This window comes from Syzygium oleosum, unplaced genomic scaffold (assembly GCF_021117445.2).
Source record: "Syzygium oleosum isolate NSW1041296 unplaced genomic scaffold, Sole_v2.1 Sole_v2.08, whole genome shotgun sequence".
NCBI lineage: Eukaryota > Viridiplantae > Streptophyta > Magnoliopsida > Myrtales > Myrtaceae > Syzygium > Syzygium oleosum.
Genome location: NW_026607492.1, coordinates 5,103,573 through 5,121,278, shown reverse-complemented (window position 1 = coordinate 5,121,278; position 17,706 = coordinate 5,103,573). Strand labels below are relative to the sequence as shown.

General features: G+C 40.6%; 2 protein-coding genes across 5 annotated transcripts; one reads left to right on the top strand and one right to left on the bottom strand.

The window, feature by feature from the left end:
- Positions 1 to 3,913: 3,913 nt before the first annotated feature.
- On the bottom strand, positions 3,914 to 10,598 carry LOC115684496 (rab escort protein 1). 4 transcript variants are annotated; one of them, XR_008817087.1, is made up of 10 exons: positions 9,646 to 10,593; positions 9,367 to 9,489; positions 8,701 to 8,800; positions 7,608 to 7,646; positions 7,295 to 7,523; positions 7,131 to 7,206; positions 6,027 to 6,225; positions 5,202 to 5,282; positions 4,134 to 4,408; positions 3,914 to 4,009 (listed from the first exon to the last, which is right to left on the bottom strand). XR_008817087.1 is itself a non-coding variant. In XM_030609242.2 (9 exons), the coding sequence occupies exons 1-9, from the start codon at positions 10,518 to 10,520 to the stop codon at positions 4,316 to 4,318; spliced, it is 1,815 nt and encodes a 604-aa protein (XP_030465102.1). In that variant the 5' UTR covers positions 10,521 to 10,593; the 3' UTR covers positions 3,914 to 4,315. The 4 variants fall into 4 exon arrangements, 3 of the variants coding, with proteins under 3 accessions (XP_030465102.1, XP_056169958.1, XP_056169959.1); XM_030609242.2 differs by having other exon boundaries at positions 3,914 to 4,408; XM_056313983.1 differs by lacking the exons at positions 3,914 to 4,009; positions 4,134 to 4,408; positions 5,202 to 5,282 and adding an exon at positions 6,361 to 6,437 and having other exon boundaries at positions 6,032 to 6,225; positions 9,646 to 10,598.
- Positions 10,571 to 13,330, top strand: LOC115684523 (uncharacterized). The gene is made up of 6 exons (XM_056313990.1): positions 10,571 to 10,649; positions 10,765 to 10,852; positions 10,938 to 11,028; positions 11,791 to 11,875; positions 12,379 to 12,535; positions 12,809 to 13,330. The coding sequence occupies exons 1-6, from the start codon at positions 10,608 to 10,610 to the stop codon at positions 12,922 to 12,924; spliced, it is 579 nt and encodes a 192-aa protein (XP_056169965.1). The 5' UTR covers positions 10,571 to 10,607; the 3' UTR covers positions 12,925 to 13,330.
- Positions 13,331 to 17,706: the final 4,376 nt, after the last annotated feature.

Genomic DNA, 17,706 nt, shown 5'->3' with positions numbered 1-17,706 from the left:
ATTTTAGCATCTTAAACTTTCCCGCGGTGTCTTTTTTCGGTTTTTTATTTTGCGGGTCCCACTTTCCTTTCCTCTTCATCCCAACTTTCAACATCTTTCTCTCTCTTGTAGAAAAAATGCCATCGTAATCGCCTCAGTAAAAGCACATAACTCAATCGAATGATATTTTCTCGATCTAATTGGTGGCTATGCAACATATGAAAGCCCTTCTCTATTCAAAACCAACCCAATATAATACAGACGAGAGATTCAACTACACTTTGCACCAGACTTTACCAGCTACTATGCGAAAATGCATTTGGTATGCCCACTGGTTTTCCACTTTATCAAGAACCGGTAACAATAAACCAACTGAAATGAGAAGAAAACTAAAATTTATTAGATAAAAACCCTTCATCATTTATTGAGTCCAAACCATAACTAGACCAATATGATGGGGAGATATCAAAATGTACATCTTGACATCATTCTGCCAAATATATTGCAGAAAAGAAAGAGATCAATGGAAATTAGTCAGAGGAAATTTTCAATGAAAAGAATGCACAAAATTCACTCGAAAAATCAAATGCATACTCTATCCAACAGGGTCAAAGAAATCGGTAAGTTCAATCGTTAGAAGTTAATAGGATGAAACTTTTTTCTTTAGGATCGGACAAGATCCGTTTTTCTCTTTCCACTCTTCCTCACAATATTTTCGAAAACTTCAACTAACAAAATCCCCAGACAGAGAGAAACTTAGCAATGCCAAAAGGCCTCACTAAAAATCCTCAAAAACATAAACTTTAATCAGATTCAACACTAAATAAGGAATGAATCAATACTTACATTTTCAGACCTAAAAAAAAAAGAGATGAAAGAAGAAATAGAAGAAAAAAAACCTTAAAACTTCATTGACCTGAACCCATCACAAGGAAAATTATTACATTAGTCAACATTAACCAACACTTCCAATTTAATCAATTTATCCAGCACCTACCATGAAAAATGACACAAAAACCATCTCAAACATCAAAGAAAAGAAAGTAAAAGGAGAGAGAAAGAGAGAAGGGCGAAGATGAAGGAAAGAGGGACCTGCAAAAGAAGATTGCGAAAAGAAAGTTACTAAGAGATTGCAAAGGATGCTGAAAGGTGAGACCCACGATAAATAAAATGGTCGCAATATTTTTGTTGGGAGTGTTTTAGCAAATTAGAAATGGAAAAAGAGCGGCCCTAAATAAATTAGTATTTTTAAGTTTTTGTCGAGCATTGACTAATAAAGTTTTCTTTTTCACCCTCTTTTTAGGTTTTCAAGTTATTAGGTTATTGTTAAACTCGTCAAATGGGTGGGTCGTGTCGAAAATGATTCAATCAAATTGACCCATTTCAACCTATTTCGATGATTTCTATGTAATATAAATCTAGTGACCTATACCAAATCCAACTTATATCCAACCTAACCCATATTGCTACAATATTTCCATAATTAGCCAAATCTAGGATAACTCATAATGCATAGAGTGAGCGAGCACCAGATCGAGTAAGGGTGAGAAAGAGTCATAAAGGTGAGTTGGGTTTAAGTAAGTTATGAACCCATATATCATTCATATTATTTCAGGCAATACCATTCTAAACCCATTTATGACCAATTTACTGGATATAACTAATCCATGTAACAATTCAACCCATCAAATATGGATTAAGAAATGGATCTATGACTTATCTTGATAGGTCTAGCTATTGTTATGATGATCATCATACCACTAATACTTTTTCTAAAAATCCGTATTATCCTTACTTTTTTTATCTATTAATTTGCGAAATGAGAATTTTTAGAGCTGTACTATTATTCTCCTCCACTTTTGAAATACAACAAAACAAAAATTACTCGCTTTGGCCATGACCCAGCATGATTTCTTTAAGAATGGCGTAATAATAATAATAATAATAATAATAAATTAGAAAACACATGATTTCTATTGGATGCTAAGTGGATAAAGAAAGAACAAACAAGTCACGCATACTTTAGCCAAGACCCATCATGTTTTTTACGACGAACGAGTGGTATAATGTTGAGTTTCGTTATGTTTTACGCGCGTGAACGTACCTGTGTAGAAAGAAGTGAAAAAAGAAAAAGGGCGATCATAAGATCCAACAACGTATCTAAAAGTTAGCCTAATTTGATTCTGGGGTTGGGTGGGGGGGGACCATTTCAAAAGTTCAAATGAACAGTGTTGGCGGTGCTGCTGATGATGTTCGCGTTTCGTGACCTCGTGTTGCAGCATGAAGCCGATTACGCGGTCTTCTTCTTCGATCTTTTACGACCTGGTCTTTGCTGTTCATGCGAATGAATGATTAGTTCTCTCTAAGTTTGACGTACATACGGCGGGAGGTTGTTGCCTGACGACTTCCCACATCTTTTTGTTCTGTAAGAAGTCGTTTTGTTTTGCTTGGTAGGTGGAGGACTCGACTCGAGTCGTGAGCTTGATTGATAGCTACTTCCCCCCTCCTCTGTATGGTCGAGAAACAGGACACATGAAAATGGGTACATGAAGCACTGGAGCACTATTGTGTTTAGTTTCTCGTCGTTCATGATTGAGGAACGGCTTATTCACATTTCATTTGATAATTCGAGGCGAAACAGAAATGTTACGGAAATTTTCAAAACTACGACCTTCGATGGCTATTTACGTGTCGATCGCCGACGTCAACCTGTTCTCGGGCTACCGAGATATGGGAATGGAACTAATCACGTTGATTAAAATATAATCTTCCCGTTGGGAATGCAACTAACTATGCGTGCTCTCTATTCAGACTTTGCGCAAAACAGCGAAAGCGCGATGAAATGAGTAGCTTTCTTCCAATCAAGACGCGGAAATTATGTTCATGGTCTGCGGAAGAGAGTCCGCCTTTGGGACTTTTTTGAAAAAGGGCTCTTGATAAGTGCACTACAGAGAGGAGGAGGAGGAGGAGGAGGAGGGAGAGAGCCAATTGACCCGCAATGCACACTCATGACAGAGGTAATCATTCACGGAGGAGTGCTTTCACTGTTCCAAGAAAAAGTGCTTAGGTGGGCAATGGAGGTGCCCATCAAAGTTCTTCATTTCATGGGGACAGATGAGTGGAGTGATGGGCCATTGAAAAGCCTCATGGAGCAACCACATGCATTTCAATCTAAGTGCAGACGTGGGATTTCTCATTAGACAATCAGTGAAGTCAGTGTCTGATACAGTTTGCAGTAGAGATGTTTTGGTTTACAGTAGATGTTTTGTAGACAAGAAAGGGGAATTTTCTGCTCCTGAATTGGGAAATCAAAGGGAAAATAGAGATAGTGGTGCAGAGCATTATCGGTTATGTGGAGATCCAAAGCTTCGCGATTGACTCGGATTGTGCAAAAAGTCTGCAATTTTTCTGGGTGCTGGTTCTATCAGATTCAAGTGGAACAAACAAAAGCAAAGGTCAACCGTTGATTCACATGATTAAAGCCCGAAAAGTGCAAAGAACTTGGAAAAAGGGTTTTCTATTTCTCTCTCTTTTTGACTCGCACATTCAAAAAGCCACAAACGTATCGTCTAAGGTCAATGGTTCGAACACGCCGGCCACGGCATGAAACATATGTATGCTCTCTTCATGGAAAGATCAGAGGGTCAATTGTGTTAAAAAGTCCCCGACCATGGATGAAGCAATGGTCAGTTTAAAGTAAGTTTTAAGAATTTAATCTAATCCTTATGTTATCTACAACAATTTGAAGCGAATTATTGTAATGGTACACTAGGGAGATCACGCAAGGAGGAAATAGAAAAAGACCCGAGGATCGTGATCAAAATATGCAGAGGAGTATTTTTATCGGGGTCACAAGTGAACCATTACATGCACCCCTTAAAAGATCTTACAAGAGTCGGAAAGAAAAACGAACGATGAGAGAAAAAGGAACGGATTGCATCTGAAGTTTCGTTAAGAAAAACTTCGGTAGTCTACATAGCATGTCTAAGTAACTAAACAAGAGGTCTCTCTTCGGCAGAACTCAGCATGTCTGTAAAGCCACAGCACAATAATGCGCTACAGTAAGCAACTAAATGTTACAAGAACTGAGTAAGAAAAGGTGTTGTAAGAGTATCTTCAGAAGAAAAGAAAGATCATCCACAGCATATTCCTACCTATGGAGAAAATCTTGGGGGGGATCAACTCCATGGATCATCTTTAATTCGCTGCAACCTCAGCTTAGGACACAAACCATTTTTCGCACCTGAGGTTGAGGTCCTCATGTTCCCACCAATGGCACAGAACTTGTTGATTCCCAGATCATATGAAAGATAAGATGACTTCTGACAAATTTCACTCAAGTCTCAACGCTAAGCGCCCCATCATCTTCAGGATCTTCAGCTGGTGTCTCCGGAAAGAATGGTTCATGAGGATAAATCGTCTGAAATAGCTGCCAGAAACAAAGGTAGGCCAAAAATTACAAATAGAAACTGAGTATCAGCTCTATCCAAAATGAGCTAAACAGATGATGATATGCACATGAATCCATGCCTGAGTATGTGTGCCCACACGCACCCACAGAAGTGTTCAGTATTATGCCTAATTGTTTTAAAAGTCGAATTGAATAATTATATTAAGCATTTAGACCAATCAGAAATTCAGAGTTAGGCCAGTGGGCTCTATGTTGCAGTTTTTTCTTCTTTTGGGCTAAGTATTGCTATATGAACTTTAGTTCGAAGATAGCACTTACACCTACTTTAAAAAGATTTGAACCTAGAAATACAAATACAAGGTGAAATTAAACTAGAAAACAACTTCTAGTGGCTTTGGACAAAGTTCAATGTCAAGCCGGCTCAGAACATAAAGATAGGTAAAGCCAATCAAGTTATCTTTTCTACACTTCATCCAGATATTAATATTCTCTTTTGATAGGTATCATATGGATAAAAACAACTAACTTTTAAGTATTAATAATCATCCATAAGCTAAAATAAAAAAGAAAAGAAAAGGTACTTTCTATGGTAAGTTGATAATCTAACAAAATAAACATATGGATGCTTGGTCCTATTTGCTCATTTGGGTCACAACTATTAGACCACAGACGCACTAAAAGGAAAAAGATTCTAGAGCAAACCCCACTAAAAGGAATAACAAGAAACCAGAATATCAACTCCAGAGAGAAATGAAAAACTGAGAACAGGACTTAGAATGTAGAACCTGAGGCGGGTCAACTGTATGCATACCTTAATGGTCGCATCTAGAGCATCATTGAAACCTAAACTTCCATCAGGCATAGGAGTGGAGCTGACAGTTTCAACTTGCCCCTGAAATAAAGAAGATAGTAATCAGAACATTAGAGAGAGTATCACCACAGAAGACATGATCAGTGTTGCATTTAAATGACTCGTATCTTCTTCAAGGTCTCAACAAGAATACCAATGTTTTAAAGGGCCACTTCAGATCAATCATTGAAACCGTGGATCAACCTTTAAGAGGTCACCCTTTTTGCTGTGATTCTCTCTCAGCGTAGATGGGGCCCCATACTTGAATTTTGACAATTCTTTTCTTTCTCACAATCAAGAACGCATATTGAGTTAGTAATCGACTCTGCAGGAACCTTCCTCTGCCAATTGACATGCAAAGCATGAGCTTTTATCTGAGATTGGTGCCTTTGGAGTTGGCCAACCACAAACTCCTAAACCGAGAGTCCATTATTTGAATAATTTCTTCCGTAAAAAAACTCTTTTTTTTTGCATCCACTGAAATTTTCAGATTTAATTGCCTTTAATACTATTTTCCCAAGACATGTTCGTAATACTTCTCATGCAGATACAACAGTATTTGACAAATTTCCTAATTTAAAAGTTTACAATCCCACATGTGGCAATAAAATGTTTTTCTAAGCCCTGGGTGCTTGACCTTATCTTGTTTCTCCCCAAAAATACTCGTTTGAAGGGGGATTTGGGTTGGCAACATACGGAGAACACACACTTCTTAACAGACATAGGTCAAACTAAAGCAGTAATAAGACATGAGTAGCTCCAAATATGAAAGGTCAAGAACCAAACCGCCGTCAGTTCTTGGATATACAATGCCCTCCAAAGAAGAAGTGGATCTGCTCTAGCATCCTCTGTTTGTACTGTAGAACCAGGGGTGCTTTCAGAAATCCCAGAATCGTCAGGACTGATTAGAGCATTTATGGCTTGATGCAGTGTTTTCTTCCCCTGACCGGCCTCATCACACAAAGCTGAAAGATATAGCACGAACCTGATTGGAGACAATTATATATAAACTCAATAAGATATTCTTGAAAAGGAAATATGTCGCTTTCTTGCAAACTGTAATCTGTTCCACTTTGGCATGATAAAACCTAAATCTCATTGTTTTCTGAACAAAATCTACCTTGTTAATATATTCTTGTAGCCATACAAACATCAAAAGAGGTGAAATCTCTGTCCAAGTCAGGAGTCAGGGCATTCCTGACCAAGCAATATAGGGAGGACTTTGTTAAAGAGAGCCGCCGGGGCACTTGTTCAGTAATTAGATTACGAAGTGCAATTTCAATGCCCTGTTCTTCTCATACAATGTGTAATCACTACTTTGAAAATTGAACTTTTCCTGATTAAGAATGCTTTACAAGTGCCACGAGTGCCCCGGCGCACTCGTTAACAAGATCCATAAAGGATTCAACTACAATAAAAAATAAATCCTTCGTAGAACTCAAGAAATGTATAAATACAAACCTTCATGTACCCCAAGTTTTTCTATATACTTTAGATCAGGATAGCAACATCATGGAGGCACACTCTACATCCTATTCCAAGATAACCACACAAAACACCTTCTTTCCCACTTCGAATATACATTATTTCTCAGTTCTTTGTTTTTTTTCTTTTGTTAAGCTATTATAAAGCAATTAAAAACAGAATTTTGTCACTTTAAACCTATTATGCAAAGTAAATTAATACTTCAAAGAAGAAGAGACCTATCACCTATCCAATCACATCACTTGATAACCAGCAACTAAAATTCATTCCATGGGAAAAAGTAAATGAAATAGCATGTGTAAAACTTGCAAAGCACTGAAATAGGAGTCTTATCTATAGATCAGCAAATTTTAGGCTATATTCTTGAAGCAGGTAGTGTGATTTGAAGAACAAAGACAGACTTACATGCCAGAGGGACAAACGGCTAAATTACCACCAATCTGCACAACTCGAACTGATGTGACTTGCTCCGGATACAAAGCTAGAGGTCAAGCAAAACCCAGAAAGCAGTGAATAACTAAGCTCATCCACCTTAAGGACATACAGAGGAAACCAATGAGCAGTCTTACATTTTGGAGGATACACAATCAAAAAGTTTGATACATCTGGTCTCAGAGAAGACGTCAGAATGCATATTCCCCTGGCCACCTTTGCTTTAACTTGTACGTTTTCCATAAGAGACATCTGTGGTAGTGAGCCTATCGACGATGGAACTGTAAATGATGGATCCAATACCAGCTTATGACTGAAAATGTCCTGACCAGAACCTAATCTAACACCCCTGTACTGTCCACTCTCCTGCAGAACTTCCAAGCAATAACACAAATGGGACTCCTATAAACAGACAAACAGATACCGAAAAAGAATGTCATAACTATGTACCTTATCCATATGCAAGGCAATCACTGGCATTCTCAAAACCTGTACAAATAAGTTTAAGACCAGGAAATGCAACAATCAGCAAACCAAAGTTTTCCTTTTTTATCAGCTAACATTCAGCTTTAGACTCAGTTCTTCACGTGTAGAGAATGAACATTGTCATCACATTCTATAGAAGACCAAGTACAACACACCATACAGTGCGTAGTGCCATTTTGAGCCAATTACTTGCATATGAATTCTAATGTAACCCGAGCATGAATATGAATAATATTCCAAACTTCAAAATCAATTTCACAGGTAGGATGTTAAGGTTTGTAGTAGAACAGACGCATAGGTGACTTTCTTCTTCCTTAAAACCAATAAAACCATTGACTGTTGATTGTACTATCTTAAATATTTCTAAACAAACCTCATTCCTGCAATTTATCTCTGAACAAATATATAAAACTGAAGGCCTGATAACAATTAAAACCACAAAGCCATATGTCTTGCAGTTTCAGATTTCAAAAATGTTCACTGCATTTTTTTCATCCTGTCAATTTGCTCATACATGCATTGTCTGGTCATTCTGCAGGATGAAGGAGTCGTTTCCCTGGTTTTTGCAGGTAAAGACAGTCAAATGATTTTCACAACATGTTAACTTTCTGTTGCAAATTACATTTGAATTTATACGCTGTACAGTAATTTTAGCAAGATAGCTGTGACAGGCTACATCTTGAAGGGGATAACTAGCTGCTAACCAAGGTTGTCAACATATATCTAGGTATCATCCTCACTGTTGATTCTCCTGATCAGTTTTTTCCCTTCTGCCATCTATGTAAAGATGTACAACAAACGCCTATTCATAAACAAGCTTTTTATACATCACTCCAAGTATCTCATCCTCTAATCATATGACTTTCCTCTGTGCTTTTCTTTGATTCCAAATATCGATAGAATGTTAAGGCCTGATCTCTGGACCAAGATAAAGCAAAAAAAAACTAACAACACAAAACAGAGACTAAAGATTGCAAAGCATGCAAGGTCAACAGCATCAGCAACCAGTGATGCCATAAAGCAAAACGAAGATTCATGGACCTGTTACTGGACTTACATAGATGCAACCTTTAACAGCAGCACGTCGGCAAAATGCCTGTGCAAGCTCCCCTTGACCATAGATTGGGTATATCAAAGCCCCAACAGCATTTGCAAATCTATAATGAAACCAGTAAAACCATCAGAGTAGTGCTGCTAAAATCCCAATCATGACGTTAGCATCTTAACAATGCCATGATCTGTAAACTAAATAAATGATGTCCGACAGAGTTATGATATGCTCATTCAACACTACAGAACTATTATGTCTCAATCTTCCAGTTGTTATATCAAAAGAGCATTCACCATTTTTCACACATAACGACCAGTCTATCTAGCTTTCATTACTTCCCAACCAACGAAACAGTTTATACGAGTTCTGGCTGATTAAGGGAACTTGCTGTCAGCAGCTCAATATATGTTCCTTTCATATTCTGGTTCTCAGAAACTTCACCTTCATTAAGCACTCTACCAGTCTGTCTAGTTTAAAGGTCATCATTAGCAGCAGGCCAGATAGACTCCTTACCTTCCTATCTCTGAATCCTATTTAAGCTTTCGAAAAAAAACTATAATTGTTTCCATGCGTATGCAAGCCAGAGAAATCACTCGGGAAGTATTGCCATGCTGCTCATCAGTACAAACCAGTAATACAGGTTGAGAATGAGACAAGAGAACAAGAATGAACCTGCCCACTGATGAGTGATAGAGCGCTAATCGCTCGATTCCTTCTTTTGTACTGATCACAACTTTACACGCCTCCTTATCTTCCTGATCATAGTCGGCCATAGCTATCGCATAAAGAATAACCCTAAACACCAAATGACAAGCTTCATCAATTCTAGCTAAACTTGAGCATTACAAAAAAATTTCAACTTCACACATTGGACAATGTCCAAATAAGCCATCAAATCTCATTAAAATGAATATAGCCGTAAATGACGAAGCTCGAAAGGCATGAGCTCACAATTTGATCTTCTCCGGCAATCGCATTTTCGCCAAAAATTCGACAAAGGGACTCGCCAAGTCCTCCTCTGCAATCCTATCACTCTCACCATCTCCACTAAAATGCTGCTGAACAAGCTTGAAGAACCTCATCAGCACATTCTTCTCCACCAAGCTCAAGCTCTTATCTTTAAAGATGGCGGCACGAGAATCCGGCACATTCACCAGATTCCCACCCTTATCGTAGAAGAGGCTCGCATCGATCGACTTGAACTCCACGTACTGATTAGCACCCGATCTCAATATCGCATCGATGGCCTTGTCGGCGCAGAACAACACCCGTGGTCCCGCCAGGTCCAAATTGAACTTCCGCGAGTGCTGCTCGAGCTTCTCGGGCGCAAAGGAGGAAATCTCCACGTCGGAGTAGAGCGATCGGACGTCGATCCTCGCGGCGGCGAGATCGCCGCCTCCGGACGCGGCGGCAGGGTCCGGAGAGGGAGGACGGGGGCCGAGGAAGCCGGCGAGGTCATCCGGGGAGAGGGAAGCGAAGTGGGAGCCGTAGAAGGGGTTGGGGTCGAGGTGTAGGACGGACTTGCCGGCGGCGGAGGCGGCGGCGGCGAGCATCGACTCCGGGAGGCCGGTGCCGACGATAACGAGGTCGAAGCTGGACGGCTCGATCGGAGGGTAGGGCGGGAGGTCGGCCATGGCGGCGGCGGCGGCGCGTGAAACCGAACCGCCGAGATGGAGGGAGGGAGGGAAGGAGAGAGAGAGAGAGCGCGCGCGGAGGGGGGACGGGCGATGGCGATGGACGAGACGAACCGGAGCGGCGAGGGAGCTCTGAATCTCCGCTGACCGTCGACCGCCGGGCTCGTGGGCCGCCGGGTCGGGCCTAGACATGGGCTCATGGAGCGGTCATTGTGGGCTTTCTTCCTCGCGGGGCTCACACAAAAGAGAGAGAGGGAGAGGGAGGGAGGGAGGGCGGCAATGGCGGCTCCTGGGAAGTGCTTGCTGGTCACAGGTCCTCCTGTAAGCTCCCTTTCTACTCTCTCTCTCTCTCTCTCTCGAGCGAGCTCGTCTCTGATACTCTCTGTCATCTCGCGAGCACTTCAATGGGAACTTCTTTTCTTCTTCGTCGTCGCAGGGCGTGGGGAAGACGACGCTGATAACGAGAGTCTTCGAGTCGCTCAGAGCCTCGAACCCTGGTTTGAAAGTCCAGGGTTTCTATACCCGTATGCGCGCGCTCTCTCTCTTTCTCTGTCTCTTCCTTGTTCCAGTTGCAGTGAAGACTTGTGATCGAATTGGTGGCTGATGCAGGTGAGATAAGACAAGGAGGAGACAGAGTTGGCTTCGAGGTGGTGACCTTGGATGGCCGTACTGGTCCCCTCGCCTCTTCCACCATTTCCACGTACACTCTCTCTCTCTCTCTCTCTCTCTCTCTCTCTCTCTCTCTCTCTCTCTGTGCCTGCTCTGTGCCTGCTATGAAAATGAAGTCGTGTAGAGTTATAGAAGGTTCGATGTCGTGGCGGGGCAGATAGATCATAGTGGATAGCTGCGGGATATGATCTTTGAGCCCGTGATTTATCAAGTTCTTGCGTAGAATTCGATGCGGAAACTCGGTGAAAGGGTGCTCGGTTTCTGCACGTTGCTGTTGCTGTATTGCTGTGATCTTCGAAGAGAACAGTGGTTTGTTAAATTCTGCAGCTTGAATGAACCGATTGCGTATCCAATCTCGTCTTGCCCTTGATCGGATCGAATTTTTTTAGGCTTAGTTGTCGCCGGAATGCGTGATCCTGTAAGGCTATGCACTTTGCATCGAATGATCGCTGGTGCAAAGCCCCCTACTAGTAATGACAGCACGAAGCCATTGTGAGAAGTGTTTGATTTGACAGACGTGTTTGTTTGAATGCGAGAGACTGAGGAGATTGAAGAAATGCAAATACTGACTTAACAGATGTATGCTGTTTTCTTTCTTCAAGAGGCTGGTTATTTTAGTGAAAGCGTTGAATTGCTGAATGGTCTCTGGCAAAAAAATTAAGTGCTATTGCTTACCCTGTGGAGCATTCCACTCTATAGGTGCTAAACATCACCGTTCATCTTTGCTTCCCTTGCTGCTTGTTAAGGCTTAGTTAGTGTTCGCTCTCTGCTAATGCATCTTTTGCGGTGGCAGCTCAGATTCTCTCAGATGGCCAACCGTTGGGAGGTACAAAGTAGATATAGCTTCGTTCGAGTCACTTGCTTTACCCGTGTTGCAGGTGGGTGTTTCATATGTTGTAATTGTGATATGAACATGTGTTTCCTGATCTTTGATGTTTTAAGTCCCTGATATGGTTGACTTATCTCGCTTGATTTTGCGAATCACCTAATCCATTTTATTCAACAAGCAGATGTATATGTGTGCATTGAGTTTGCATCCTTGACATCAAGGTAGAAAAAGTAATGAGTTTCATACTAGGCAATCTCTGCATCAATTATTCAAAACTTGTTGAGGCCTGTCAATTTGATTGTTGTTGTTTTTTTTCAATCATCTGGTCATCTTTGTGAACTGATGTCCTACTTGTTGTGTCCAAAGTTTAATATACTGTTCATGTTAATTAATGGCAATTCCCAGGCCTGGCTCGATTAGGACTACCTAGTATTGATTGATCCTCTAGAATCCTCGGTTTTGCCACATACTTCTGTTGCTCATATTTTGTAGCTATTGTTCAACATTCTAGAAGGGCGCTGTTGATTGAAGCTTGAATGACAATATCATCAGGTCAAGGAAGATACCGATCTCTTCATCATTGATGAAGTTGGTAAGATGGAGCTATACAGCTCATCATTTTTCCCAGCTGTCCTGAAGGTTCTCCAGTCCAATGTCCTGCTTTTGGCATCCATTCCCATTCCAAAAAACGGTCGCGATATACCCGGAGGTATGTTTTCTATAGGCAGATGCTACTCATAAGTTGCCGCCGTAGCATTCCAATTTTTGTCGGATAATAAGACTTTTGAGAACAGTACCTTCACAGCGGTAGACTGGCAATTAGGGCATCATAATGTGGGAGAGAAATTATACAGACATATAATAAGAATAAAGTCTTTTTAGAGGAAATTGATGCCTGAAAATCTTGAGCAGAACGAAAATTACCTGTTAAAGTTAAAATGTTACTCTTCGGGCTCTGTTAGTTAACAATGTGACTCTGCAGTTGCGCGGTTGAGGAATCATCCGGGAGCGGAAGTTCTCACTCTGAGCACCAGTAACAGAGATGCTGTTAGAGAACAGATATATTCCAAGCTACTCGACTTACTCCCCAAGCAATAGGGTAAGCACAAGTTTGGGGTTTCAACCCTCGTTTGGAATATCAACTTGCCTTGCGTCGTGCTGACAAATGACAATTGTCCATTAGTCTCGAACTGGTTCGATTTTCGTCTCATCATTGAAAAAGCGGTGTGTTTGTGCTGTATAAGGTAATCCACAAGAAATCTGACAATCAGTTGAGTTAGTCTATGAATGTTGGGATTTTGTTTTCTTCCCAGAACACGTAGTTTTTGAGCAGTTACTTTGTTAGACGTCGATCCCTGATGGAAAGTACAAAACGATCTACATTTATTGTAGTCACATGGAAAGTTTCTAGATGTCGATATACCATGACATTGTAGAAGTTAGTGGTCATTATGCAACCAAGCAGCTTTGTCTAAACGACAGGTAAACGATATCCTTGATGGTATGTGGGCATGAACCTCACTGGCCTGAATTCTTGCGTGACTGACTTGAGAAATTGTTGGACTATGCTCCATCCTCTCGCATAATTATCGATTTTACAAGGAGCTATAGAGATCATATTCCAGAACTTGGGTTGGATATTGAAGAAATGATCGCAGTTGGGAGCGATTGTGGGAAACTCTTTTGAGTTTCGAAATATCACGGTGAAAGCGATTGTCGAGCTAGAAACTCTCTGCATTTCAGCTATTGCGTTTCGTCTACAATCTTGTGTTGAAAAGTCAGTAGAATGGTAATTCTCGACATGGGTTAGTAACTCAGAAGTGATTGCGAAATACAGTTTCTCAAAGGATAGAACTTAGAAGCTCTAATCTTGTCCTGTATTTACCCATCTTTTTCTATCGCTTTCGATTCGACCTAGATTGATCTTTTTAACCAAGTGCAGGATGGATGGAGTTCTAATCCTTTGGGCAATCAATTTGGGTCGGACCATTTATGACCCGAGACCCGACCCATCCGTTTGACATATAAAGATTGAGAATGAAAGAATGAATGGAGTTCAAGCTAAGGTCCTGCGAGGCAGTGGGAGTTCTCTACTTCCATGACTTGCTTGAAGACATTACCTATCTTAATGTGAATATGGCTGAGTTGAGATGGTAGTTTTGGTCTTTATGGAGATTCAGTTGGATAAATTGTTATTAGCAGAAGAAGAACACTGACGGATCTCTCGGCACCGACTGTTGAGAAGTTGGCTCGCCATATGAATCGAACTTGTGACCTCGTGCAAAACAGGTGACCGTTTCACCACTGGGCCAGCCCACCTTGGTGGCAAACGCTGACCTGGCCGATATAGAGTTTAGAGTAAAATAAAAACTCGAGAGCTTTGATCCTTACAAAGATACACTCATAATAGTTACTCTAAATATTTAGTTTATGGGCGTAAGCCGTGCACCAGGACACCCCGTGCGGCATTTGAGATCGTCGGAGCACCGTGTTTGCCATTTCGTGCACCGATCCCTTTCAAAGAGCAACATGACCATTCAATAACGATCGACCTCATCAAGAGAGGGGCACTAGCTCTAGACCAGCTCAGGTCAGGTTAGGCACTCGGAGCGAATCCCAATTCCTGCCTTCAGAGATCTATTAGGAAGGCAAGCATCGCACTCCTGAGGTTCTAGCACTAGCGCTCAGACGCCGCCGCCGCCGCCGCCGGGCGATTAATCATCATACCCAATGCTTGAAGTACCCAAAAAAAAAGAAAAAGTTGGGCCAATTTCGGCATATCGGCCTAAATTGGATGACTAATTTCAGAATCAAGGAATCTCGCGCCGGATCCAAAATGTGGTTGCTAGATTGGTTCTAACTTTGATTATAAACGAAGATAAGGACAAAGTTTGGTGTTAACTTTAGTTAGGTATATACAAACCTCTTAAAGTCTTCAAACCTTATAATTATGTCACCAACTCAATGGACTTGCAAGCATAGGGCAGATTTCCTTTTCGGTGCGCCCGTTCGATATTTGTGGCCGTTGATTATTAATTTTTTTTCTTCTTTTTTATTTTTTGTAAGAATTAATAATAAATAAAATAATCATAAAATTTGTTCTATGTGATCCGATCACGACCAATTGATGGCTTGTGTCATGATGCGTTCTCAGTATCTACCAAATTCACCGACATATCACTGTCGGAATTTAAAATAATAAACCATGCCTTCATCTAATAGTTTGAGCTTTTAGGACAGTTGATAATGACCCTACGAAATTTTACAGGTATCGAAGTAGAGTGAGGGGGAAGGGACCCGTGATTAGAGAAGCCCTGATATTTTGGAAATAGTACGGTTATATGAGATTTAATATCCGGAGCATGCTTATGCTCCAATCTTTTAAACAAATCGGCCATTTTTTTTCTTTGTGATTCATAGGCTAAAGATGCTGCTTAGACTAAGGTTCTATCTGTTTTGCGAAATATGAATGGTTTGAAAATTATTTTCCTGAAAATGATCGTTTATATTATTTGAAGTAGTTAGTAAATGAAAAATATTTTCATCATCGGCAGCAATTTATATATAAAGATTTTCGTAGACGATAAAAACATTTTTCATTCATTTATTTTCGTAAGCGATACAAACGATCATTTTTTGGAAAATGTTTTTCAAGCCATTTATTTTCCATAAAATGAACATATCCTAATTCTTACCATGAAAATTTCTTTTTTGCGAAATTAGAAAAGTGCTCAATTTACTAAGGTTTCTATTTATTTGGTGAAAAATGAATTATCCGAAAAATATTTTCCTAAAAATGATCACTTAATTAATTTGAAATAATTAGCCAATGAAAAATATTTTCATTTTTCACAACAATTTACATGTCAATAGTTTTGCGAACGGTGGAAATTTTTTTCGTTCGTTCGTTCGTTCTTGTAAACGATACGAGCGATCATTTTGAGGGAAATATTTTCCAAATTATTCATTTTTTACGAAACAAACACACCCTTTTATGCGATTTCAACTACCTCGTCTTGCCCTAGTACCAAACCATCACAAACTTTAAGAAGATCTTCCAAACTAAAATGTTCTCAAAGGTTGTGGTGGGTATGGCACAGGCCCACCAAGAGGAATCTCTCTCCTTGATAGTCTTCAAGAACTTTTTCTTTTCGGTCGAACGAAGCAAATTTCTTTGAGTGGGAGATTGGAGAGATGCGTGTCCATATCGGCATTGATTATGCATTAGAGGCCAAATCTTGTGCCCTGTTGAACAGGGTAGCATCCAAGGAGGAAAACCCCATCATGACTTCCACCTTACAAAAGGGTGTCAAAAAGACAAATTTGATTGGACCCACCAAGATCACAGAAAGAGAGAGAGAGAGAGAGATTGACTCGATGGTGCTGTGGAATCGATGCCGATTTGCATATTGATGAAGCTACTTAGGGTTAAAGATGAAGAGAGCCTTGTAAATGACTGCAAATTGCGAATTGTATGGAGTGATAGCTAAGGAATTCATCGTGGTGGTGGTTCGTAACTTTTTCTTATTTGATTGAGATAAGAATGATACGGAAGAGAGAAATTAATTATAGGATATCTGTATATTTCGATGTATTTTTGGAGGTATCATAATGATGACGATGAGTACGTCTGCGCATCATCATAAAAGATATGGAAAATCGAGGGGAATTAATCGCATCTAAATATCTCTAACGGCCGGTCGAGGCTTTTGATGAAGGTCGCTCTTGCATTTTTCGGTTGCAACCGCATGGTCGATGCGACCTCGGCTTAAAGTCTCCTTCCTGCAACCGCTCAGCTGTCTCCTTCCGCTTGACGGCGGCTCTTCAAATTAGCGGGTCGGTGTGGTGCCAAATGAACACATTGCATCGGTTTAAAGAGTCTCTTCCTATGTGGCATATTTATGCCTTAACACAGGTCGTGTCCATAGTTCATCCGGCATTGATCAGGAAACAGTCAATGTACATCCTTCGCAAGTAAATCAAAGTTGAGTGCACTTGATGAGCAAAATTGAAGTCTAGTAACCCGCACCAAAGTACACTAATCATCCATAAGGATAAATCACACCACGAATATCATAAATTCCATACGGCGCTGCTTTCCACAATTTTTCTCAATCACTGGAAGGCCACATCGATGAAAAATTAATCGCTTGCCGAATTCGTTAATTTGGAGCAAATTATTGGCCAAATGACGTCGTTTACACACTCGCTTGTTGGTTATATGATAAATTTAAAACACGTCGGATTTCACAGCCACACAAATCGCCAATAACCCCTTGTTTTTCTTTTTTTGGTGGTAAAAGCCGATAGCACTTAAGAGATCGATTTTTTTACAAAAGTGGCATTCAAGTGATTGGGATAAAAATCATAGTATCGAAGTCAGCGCCATATGGAAGTTACGATACGTGCTGGATAATATAGTCTTTCCCATAGGTAAATAAAAAGGAAAATTTCAAATAAAAGCCTAAGGTGCTATAATTTTTTCAAATAAAAAGGCATGAAGTGGACTTTATTTCAAATAAGGGCCGGAAATTGCCAAATTGTCTCAAATAAGGACTTTTGGCTAGCCGGCTAACATGTAATTATTCTTGCCATTGGAGAAGGGATATTTCAATCAAAAAATTTTAACTATTTTTTACTTTCTTTTTCTTTTCCTTTTCTTTTTTCTTTTTCCCTCCCCCGCTATTGTCGCGCCTCATTGATAACCTGCTAGCCTCAGGCGAAGGTTGCCCTTGCCAGCCTCAGGCAAGGGCATTCCTCGTCAGATTCGGCGAAGGCAACCGGACAAGGGCTGCCCTCGTCGGTGTCGAGCGAGGGTCGCCCTCGCCTGGACGGACGAGGGACCCTCACCAGCATCAGACAAGGGTGACCCTCGCTCGA